This window comes from Hemibagrus wyckioides, linkage group LG21 (genome assembly GCF_019097595.1).
Source record: "Hemibagrus wyckioides isolate EC202008001 linkage group LG21, SWU_Hwy_1.0, whole genome shotgun sequence".
Taxonomy (NCBI): domain Eukaryota; kingdom Metazoa; phylum Chordata; class Actinopteri; order Siluriformes; family Bagridae; genus Hemibagrus; species Hemibagrus wyckioides.
This window is the reverse complement of record NC_080730.1, coordinates 20,231,235-20,241,234: the sequence shown is the minus strand read 5'-3', so window position 1 is coordinate 20,241,234 and position 10,000 is coordinate 20,231,235. Positions and strand designations below refer to the sequence as shown.

The window sequence follows — 10,000 nt, the reverse complement described above, 5'->3', positions numbered from 1 at the left end:
GTAGAAGGCGCGACCTACACTAGTAGGCAGATACTCAGGTAGAAGGTGTGGTCTACACTAGTAGGCAGATACTCAGGTAGAAGGCGTGATCTACACTAGTAGGCAGATACTCAGGTAGAAGGTGTGGTCTACACTAGTAGGCAGATACTCAGGTAGAAGGTGTGGTCTACACTAGTAGGCAGATACTCAGGTAGAAGGTGTGGTCTACACTAGTAGGCAGATACTCAGGTAGAAGGTGTGGTCTACACTAGTAGGCAGATACTCAGGTAGAAGTTGTGGTCTACACTAGTAGGCAGATACTCAGGTAGAAGGCGTGATCTACACTAGTAGGCAGATACTCAGGTAAAAGGCGTGGTCTACACTAGTAGGCAGATACTCAGGTAGAAGGTGTGGTCTACACTAGTAGGCAGATACTCAGGTAGAAGGTGTGGTCTACACTAGTAGGCAGATACTCAGGTAGAAGGTGTGGTCTACACTAGTAGGCAGATACTCAGGTAGAAGGTGTGGTCTACACTAGTAGGCAGATACTCAGGTAGAAGTTGTGGTCTACACTAGTAGGCAGATACTCAGGTAGAAGGTGTGGTCTACACTAGTAGGCAGATACTCAGGTAGAAGGTGTGGTCTACACTAGTAGGCAGATACTCAGGTAGAAGTTGTGGTCTACACTAGTAGGCAGATACTCAGGTAGAAGGCGCGACCTACACTAGTAGGCAGATACTCAGGTAGAAGGCGTGGTCTACACTAGTAGGCAGATACTCAGGTAAAAGGTGTGGTCTACGCTAGTAGGCAGATACTCAGGTAAAAGGTGTGGTCTACACTAGTAGGCAGATACTCAGGTAGAAGGCGTGGTCTACACTAGTAGGCGAATACTCAGGTAGAAGGTGTGGTCTACACTAGTAGGCGAATACTCAGGTAGAAGGCGTGACCTACACTAGTAGGCAGATACTCAGGTAGGGGGTGTGGTCTACACTAGTAGGCAGATACTCAGGTAGAAGGCCTGGTCTACAATAGTAGGCAGATACTCAGGTAGGGGGTGTGGTCTACACTAGTAGGCAGATACTCAGGTAGAGGGCGTGGTCTACACTAGTAGGTGAATACTCAGGTAGAAGGCGTGGTCTACACTTGTAGGCAGATACTCAGGTAGGGGGTGTGGTCTACACTAGTAGGCAGATACTCAGGTAAAAGGTGTGGTCTACACTAATAGGCGAATACTCAGGTAGAAGGCGTGGTCTACACTAGTAGGCGAATACTCAGGTAGAAGGCGTGACCTACACTAGTAGGCAGATACTCAGGTAGAAGGTGTGGTCTACACTAGTAGGCAGATACTCAGTTAGAAGGCGTGATCTACACTAGTAGGCAGATACTCAGGTAGGGGGTGTGGTCTACACTAGTAGGCAGATACTCAGGTAGAAGGCCTGGTCTACAATAGTAGGCAGATACTCAGGTAGGGGGTGTGGTCTACACTAGTAGGCAGATACTCAGGTAGGGGGTGTGGTCTACACTAGTAGGCAGATACTCAGGTAGAGGGCGTGGTCTACACTAGTAGGCGAATACTCAGGTAGAAGGCGTGGTCTACACTTGTAGGCAGATACTCAGGTAGGGGGTGTGGTCTACACTAGTAGGCAGATACTCAGGTAGGGGGCGTGGTCTACACTAGTAAGCAGATACTCAGGTAGGGGGCGTGGTCTACACTAGTAGGCATATACTCAGGTAGGGGGCGTGGTGTACACTAGTAGGCAGATCCTCAGGTAGAGGGCATGGTCTACACTAGTAGGCAGATCCTCAGGTAGAGGGGTGTATACTAGTAGGCAGATCCTCAGGTAGAGGGCGTGGTCTACACTAGTAGGTGGATATTTTGCGCTGTTCAGTTTTGCTGGAACTGTTCCTTTAAGCTGGTGTTTTGGTGTGAATGTGAAAGTCAGACTCGTTTACTGAAACTGTCCTTCTGCATCTCCACTTTAACTTTGATGTCCCGTTCAAATGAGTTCATTATGAAAGAAATGCAAATGAGAGCCATGCTAATGATGAGTTCACTGACAATATGAGGTACTTAAAGTGTGCGTGTGTGTGTGTGTGTGTTTTCAAGACACATGGTCAGTAGGGGGTGCCATGATTGAAGTTTGCTCAACTGGGATGTGTGTACTTGCTGTGCAAAGATCTGACACACACACACACACACAGACACACACACACACGTATGCACAAACATTATATAATCAGTGTGAACACACCACAGTTTCAGCAGCTGTTCTTGCTCTGCATTGCCAATTATCATACAAAAGCTTCAATTCTCACACGCTCAATCTGTCTCACCTCATCACCTGCAGGAGGAAAACAGACAGACAGGAAGAGAGAGAGGGGGGTTATATTAGTGCATAATTACATAGATATGGGAAGTAAGATGAACATCTAAGACTTGCAAGTGACTGAGACGTGTGTGTGTGTGTTTGCATTTGAGTGAGATGGGTGTGTGTTAATGTGTTTGAGTGAGACAGTTGTGTGTGTGTGTTTGCATTTGAGTGAGATGGGTGTGTGTTAATGTGTTTGAGTGAGACAGTTGTGTGTGTGTGTGTATTAGAGTAAGACAGCTGTGAATACTTGAGTGAGACAGGTGTATTTAAGTGAGACAGGTGTGTGTATTGAGTGAGACAGGTCTGTGTGTGTGTGTGTATTAGGGTGAGGCAGGTGTGTGTATTTGAATGAGACAGGTGTGTGTGTATTTGTGTGAGATGTGTGTGTGTATTTGAATGAGACAGCTGAGTGTATTAGAGTGAGACAGGTATATGTGTGGTGTGTGTGTGTATGTGTATATGTGTGAGTGGAAGGAGTGGTTGTGTCTTTTGGTGGGACAGATGGAGGTGAGTGAGACAGATAAGTGTATTAGAGTGAGACAGGTGTGTGTGTGTGTGAGTTTGAGTGGAAGGAGTGGGCGTGTCTGTTGGTGGGACAGATGGAGGTGTGTTTAAGTGGAAGAAGTTGGGATAAAGTGTGCAGGTGCTTTGACAGCCCCTCTCCACCAGGGTGCTGAGTCGGCACTTTGTGCTCTGATCATGCTGGAGTTTCCTCTCATTTCACACTCCCACTTTAACCTCATTGAGTGTGTGTTAATGAGCTGATGAGCTGAATCAGGTGAGTGAGAAACCGCTGGGGGATTGAGGAGCACGCTGCTCAATAATCCTATTAAACAACTCTTTGTTGTCATGTCATTGTTTATTGTGAATAGTAATTATATAAAGTGGAGAGTGAGCCGTTTCCACTCGACTGCTTCTTTGCGTTGTAGTATCAGGTGTTAGACAACCAGGCAGCTGTCGCTTGATAAAATACCAACAAAGCTTGTAAGCTTATGTGAAATGTTTAATGAAACCCCTGTAGCGCCTACTTTCTTTCTCCCTCTTTAATAATTCAGAGCTGCTTTATTGGCATGGCTGCTGTTCATATAATATTTCCTAAGCATTTGATCACAAGGGGATGACACAAGGCCTCTCTCTCTCTCTCTCTCTCTTTTATTTACTCTTTCTTCTTTCTTGGCTCTGTTGCTCAGGTGCAGGAATGGCTGTGTCTGAACTGCCAGATGCAAAGGGCATTAGGAATGGACATGGACACCCCAAGGTCCAAGAGTCAGCAGCAGATCCATTCTCCACAGCAGCCCACCAAAGCCCAGCCCCGGACGGCACCCCAGACTCCATCTTCAACCCAACCCAAACCTTTCCCGGCATCCCAGAATGAACTAAAAGCTCAATCTCAACCATCCACCCCCCTGAAAACCCAAACCCAGGCAAAACCTCCATCCCAAACGACTCCATCAGCCCAGTCCCAAGCAAAACCTCAACCCCAGATGACTCCACCAGCCCAAACCCAGGCAAAACCTCAACCCCAGACTATTCAATCAGCCCAAACCCAGGCGAAACCTCAACCCCAGACTATTCCATCAGCCCAAACCCAGGCGAAACCTCAACCCCAGACTACTCCATCAGCCCAAACCCAGGCAAAACCTCAACCCCAGACTACTCCATCCACCCAGTCCCAAGTGAAACCTCAACCCCAGACTACTCCATCAACCCAAACCCAGGCAAAACCTCAATCCCAGACTATTCCATCAGCCCAAACCCAGGCAAAACCTCAATCCCAACCTCCAACACCTTCGCAGACTCAGCCCAAATTCCCATCCACCCCTCAAACTCAACGAAAATCTCAATCCCAGCCTGCGACTCCAACCAAATCTCTGCCGAATCCTTCAACGTCGGATCAGCCGTTTGGCAAGCTCTTCGGATTTGGCGCGTCTCTTCTGAACCAGGCCAGCAGTCTGATATCGGTCGACCAGCCGCAACCTCAGTCTCAGCCTCAGACACCTCAGAAGACTCTGACAGCAGCCCCAAAACCTGGATCCCAACCTGGGACACCATCACAGCAGCAGAAGAGTAAACCAAAAGTATGCTGCCCGCTGTGCAAGACCGAGCTAAACGTCGGCGTGCCTACAGAACCTCCCAATTACAACCACTGCACCCAGTGCCATGCCCAGGTGTGCAACATGTGTGGCTTCAACCCCACACCGCATCTCACTGAGGTAAGACAGCAGGCTTCCTGAAGGGGGCCCAGATCTTTTACGTCTTTGCATGCTGATGTTTTTAAAAAGTTTAGGAGTAAAACGTGTCACTGGTTGATACATAAGCAAGATGGTTCCCTTTCAGGGTCACTCCGTTAGTTTGTGCTTACAATATACTTACACTTAACCTCACAGCGCACTTAGCATCACGTTTTTAGGGATTCATTACCGTCCCCTTCCTGCTTGGAAGTAGGGTGTAGCGTGTTTGTGTGTGTGTATGAGTGCCTGTGTGTGCTCTTCAAGTCTGTTGACATTTAATTTCCAGTCGCAATTAAATAATCGTCCCTTGTATGCAGATGAGTCTTTGTCCTTGAAGTTGCCCCCTGCTGATTGATCCAGTCCACTTCAAACCCCAGTTCTCACATCCCTGTTCGGAGCCACTGAAGTACTCAGGCTAATGATTCATAGAGGCGGACGATCGGACCTTGATTATGCAAATCGGTCCCGATTGAATGATTGTGGTAATAACAGGCTTTCAGACGAGCACTGGGATGCTTTATGAGCGCGCTCAGTCACACGCTCGCCAGAGAAAGCACACATCTCTATGGAAACTGAGGAATGGCAACTGTTTTGTAGCTCTCTCGTGGAAGACAGGTGGGGGGGGGGTTCTGGGATGACAGAGGGTGGGTGGTACCATCTTGTTGAAAAAAAAAAGTTTCACCCTAGGGGTCGTGGGTGGTTGGAGACAGGTTATGTTCTGCATCTGTTAGGTTTATCGTTAAAGAGATACAGAGAGGAAAAAGAGAGATGATCCTGAAAGAAACCAATTTTACATCTCTCTCTCTCTCTCTCGCCCGGTCTCTCTCTCTCCCTCCTTCTCTCTCTCTCTCTCTCTCTCTCTCTCTCATTTCTCTTTCTTCCTGTCCCAAGTTCCAGCATGTAACTCACCTGCTCAGATTGCATCAACACACCAGGAAGTTGCTTTTTACTCCTGAATATTTTCACATTGCATAAACCTTGCAGAGCAGCATGATGATGGCGTCCAGGGTCTCGGGTTTGAGTCTGACCTTGAGATATGAGATTTGCACGTTCTCCTCAAGGAGAAACACACAGGTTGATTGAAGACTCTAGGTGTGAGTGTGTGTGTGGTGCAACAAAACAAGAAAGAAAAAATTAAAAGAAAAATGAAAAGATCAGATGAATGAATGAATTATTCACATGTTTAGGTTTGTGTAAGAACTGGAATTATTTATTGCGTCACTTTCAGCCTCGAGGGCCGGGATGTGGTTCATGGTGAAGTTTTCTGGAAAATTTTTAAAAATTGCTGGAAAAGTCAGCAAGGACATGTTTTTCTTTAACTAGGAGCTCTGCCTGCCCACGGGTGCACCAGGGGAAGGAGAAAAAAAAAACAAATTAATGTTGGCAAATAACAAACGACATGGGAGGCCACTCTGGGAGGCTGTTGAGCAGGTAGACCTGGCACGGGTGTCAGGCTTCTCCGTCTCTGTCACCCAGAGGAACACAGATACCTCCAGTGGAACAAGGTGCAGGTCAGAGCCCTTCCCTAATTACCTGCTTTCTCCTGCTGGCAGTTCAGCAGCGCCACATTCTGCTCATCTTGGCACAGGATGATGTTGCTGGTGCAGCGGAACAAAGGCGTGGGAGTATTTCTGGGTGGTGTGTGTCTGTGTGTGTGTGTGTGTGGTGTAGGCGGTGTATAAGGTGTAGGTGGTTGGCACGTACACTTTGTGTTCACACTACGAGAGGGTTCACTAATCTCTTCCATAAACAAACGAGGACCTCCACTGGCACCTGACCAGCAGGTCTGACCTTAATCTGCCCAAGCTTTTGGCCTTTTACTGCTAATCAACTTCTGGAGTGTGTGTGTGTGTGTGTGTGTGTGTGCGTGTGTGTGGAGACCAACATCTTGCTGCTGTATTGTCTTGCTGCTTTGGATAGTTTTTTTTTTTTTTTTCTCTCGAATTTTTTTCAATATGGAACCGCAGAATGTCACAGATACATAATTTATCTGCTTTCCAATCCTGTGTGTGTGTGTGTGTGTGTTGTAGTTGTAGTTCTACATAAAATTTTAAATATCTTAATCCTTGCTTAGTCCTGATCAGCCTGCTGTAAAACACAGAGCTGAAAAGAAGCTGAAAAGAAATGACTCAAACATGGCAAATATGAATTTACACACACACACACACACACACACACACACACGCACATTAACAGCATTTGGCAGACATTAACACAAATAACACACATTAACACACAAACACACTCAGTCACACACGCACATTAACACACACACACACACAAACACACACACATACACTCACACATACACACATTAACACACACACTAATACACACATGCACACGCATTATTACACACACACTCAAGCGCACACACACTCACTCATTAACACACACACACACACACACATGTTAGTTGTGAAGTTTGTGTCATGTTTCTGTAGCTGTAACGCCTGAAGGTTAAACTGTAGCTGCTTGTTAGCATTGCTGAAGCAGCAAACTCTGGATCAAGTTAAAGGTCAGAGACTCAGTCTCATATCTCTGTTTAAAACTCCCCCAATTTACATAGAGGGGTGTGTGTGTGTGTCTTTTTGTCTATGTGTGTGTTTGTATAGTAATGTGTTTGTGTGTGCGTGTGTGTGTATGTTAATGTGAGTGTATGTGTGTGTGTGTGTGTGTGTGTATGTTAATGTGAGTGTGTGTGTGTGTATGTTAATGTGTGTGTGCGTGCGTGTGTGTATGTTAATGTGAGTATGTGTGTGTGTGTGTGTGTGTATGTTAATGTGTGTGTGCATGTGTGTGTATGTTAATGTGAGTGTGTGTGTGTGTATGTTAATGTGTGTGTGCGTGCGTGTGTTAGTGTGTGAGTGAGTGTGTGTGTATGTGTGTTTATGTAATAATGTGTGTGTGCGTGTGTGTGTATGTTAATGTGAGTGTGTGTGTGTGTATGTTAATGTGTGTGTGTGTGTATGTTAATGTGAGTGTGTGTGTGTGTATGTTAATGTGTGTGTGTGTATGTTAATGTGAGTGTGTGTGTGTGTATGTTAATGTGAGTGTGTGTGTGTGTATGTTAATGTGTGTGTGCGTGCGTGTGTTAATGTGTGTGAGTAAGTGTGTGTGTATGTGTGTTTATGTAATAATGTGAGTGTGTGTGTGTGTGTATGTTAATGTGAGTGTGTGTGTGCGTGTGTGTGTATGTTAATGTGAGTGTGTGTGTGTGTATGTTAATGTGAGTGTGTGTGTGTGTATGTTAATGTGAGTGTGTGTGTGCGTGTGTGTGTATGTTAATGTGAGTGTGTGTATGTTAATGTGAGTGTGTGTGTGCGTGTGTGTGTATGTTAATGTGAGTGTGTGTATGTTAATGTGAGTGTGTGTGTGTATGTTAATGTGTGTGTGCGTGCGTGTGTTAATGTGTGTGAGTAAGTGTGTGTGTGTGTGTTTGTGTAATAATGTGTGTGTGTGTATGTTAATGTGAGTGTGCGTGTGTGTGTATGTTAATGTGAGTGTGTGTGTGTGTATGTTAATGTGAGTGTGTGTGTGTGTATGTTAATGTGAGTGTGTGTGTGTATGTTAATGTGAGTGTGTGTGTGCGTGTGTGTGTATGTTAATGTGAGTGTGTGTGTGTATGTTAATGTGAGTGTGTGTGTGTGTATGTTAATGTGTGTGTGCGTGCGTGTGTTAATGTGTGTGAGTAAGTGTGTGTGTGTTTGTGTAATAATGTGTGTGTGTGTATGTTAATGTGAGTGTGTGTGTGTTAATGTGAGTGTGTGTGTGTGTATGTTAATGTGTGTGTGCGTGCGTGTGTTAATGTGTGTGAGTGAGTGTGTGTGTATGTGTGTTTGTGTAATAATGTGTGTGTGCGTGTGTGTGTATGTTAATGTGAGTGTGTGTGTGCGTGTGTGTGTATGTTAATGTGAGTGTGTGTGTGTGTATGTTAATGTGTGTGTGCGTGCGTGTGTTAATGTGTGTGAGTAAGTGTGTGTGTGTGTGTTTGTGTAATAATGTGTGTGTGTGTATGTTAATGTGAGTGTGTGTGTGTGTGTTAATGTGAGTGTGTGTGTGTGTATGTTAATGTGTGTGTGCGTGCGTGTGTTAATGTGTGTGTGTGTGTGCGTGTGTGTGTATGTTAATGTGAGTGTGTGTGTGTGTGTTAATGTGAGTGTGTGTGTGTGTATGTTAATGTGTGTGTGCGTGTGTGTGTATGTTAATGTGAGTGTGTGTGTGCGTGTGTGTGTATGTTAATGTGAGTGTGTGTGTGTGTGTTAATGTGAGTGTGTGTGTGTGTATGTTAATGTGTGTGTGCGTGCGTGTGTTAATGTGTGTGAGTGTGTGTGTGTGTATGTGTGTTTGTGTAATAATGTGTGTGTGCGTGTGTGTGTATGTTAATGTGAGTGTGTGTGTGTGTATGTTAATGTGTGTGTGTGTGTGTGTGTATGTTAATGTGAGTGTGTGTGTGCGTGTGTGTATGTTAATGTGAGTGTGTGTGTGTATGTTAATGTGAGTGTGTGTGTGTATGTTAATGTGAGTGTGCGTGTGTGTGTATGTTAATGTGAGTGTGTGTGTGTGTATGTTAATGTGAGTGTGTGTGTGTGTATGTTAATGTGAGTGTGTGTGTGTGTGTATGTTAATGTGTGTGTGCGTGCGTGTGTTAATGTGTGTGAGTAAGTGTGTGTGTGTATGTTAATGTGTGTGTGCGTGCGTGTGTTAATGTGTGTGAGTGAGTGTGTGTGTGTGTTAATGTGTGTGCATGAGTGTGTGTGTGTTAATGTTTTGTGGTGCGTGTGTGTGTGTATGTTAATGTGAGTGTGTGTGTGTGTATGTTAATGTGAGTGTGTGTGTGTGTATGTTAATGTGAGTGTGTGTGTGTGTATGTTAATGTGAGTGTGTGTGTGTGTGTGTATGTTAATGTGTGTGTGCGTGCGTGTGTTAATGTGTGTGAGTAAGTGTGTGTGTGTATGTTAATGTGTGTGTGCGTGCGTGTGTTAATGTGTGTGAGTGAGTGTGTGTGTGTGTTAATGTGTGTGCATGAGTGTGTGTGTGTTAATGTTTTGTGGTGCGTGTGTGTGTGTATGTTAATGTGAGTGTGTGTGTGTGTATGTTAATGTGAGTGTGTGTGTGTGTATGTTAATGTGAGTGTGTGTATGTTAATGTGTGTGTGTATGTTAATGTGAGTGTGTGTATGTTAATGTGTGTGTGCGTGCGTGTGTTAATGTGTGTGCATGAGTGTGTGTGTGTTAATGTTTTGTGGTGCGTGTGTGTGTGTGTGTGAATTCATATTTGCCATGTGTGAGTCATTTCTTTTTAGCTTACACACACACACAGATTTTGGGGAAACACATCACTCTTTCTCTTCATTTTCTTAATCTTAATGTGAGATGTTCCTCTGTGTCTCACTTCATCTGCATAACTCTGTCTTTA

At 45.0% G+C, this 10,000-nt stretch overlaps 1 protein-coding gene across 2 annotated transcripts in view; it reads left to right on the top strand.

Moving 5' to 3' along the window:
- Positions 1–10,000, top strand: part of bsnb (bassoon (presynaptic cytomatrix protein) b) — a 78,549-nt gene that overhangs the window by 32,801 nt on the left and 35,748 nt on the right. For both annotated transcript variants that reach the window (XM_058374212.1, XM_058374213.1), the window contains exon 3: positions 3,542–4,564. In XM_058374212.1, coding sequence (XP_058230195.1) covers positions 3,542–4,564 — 1,023 coding nt within the window. The remainder of the gene's footprint in view (positions 1–3,541; positions 4,565–10,000) is intronic.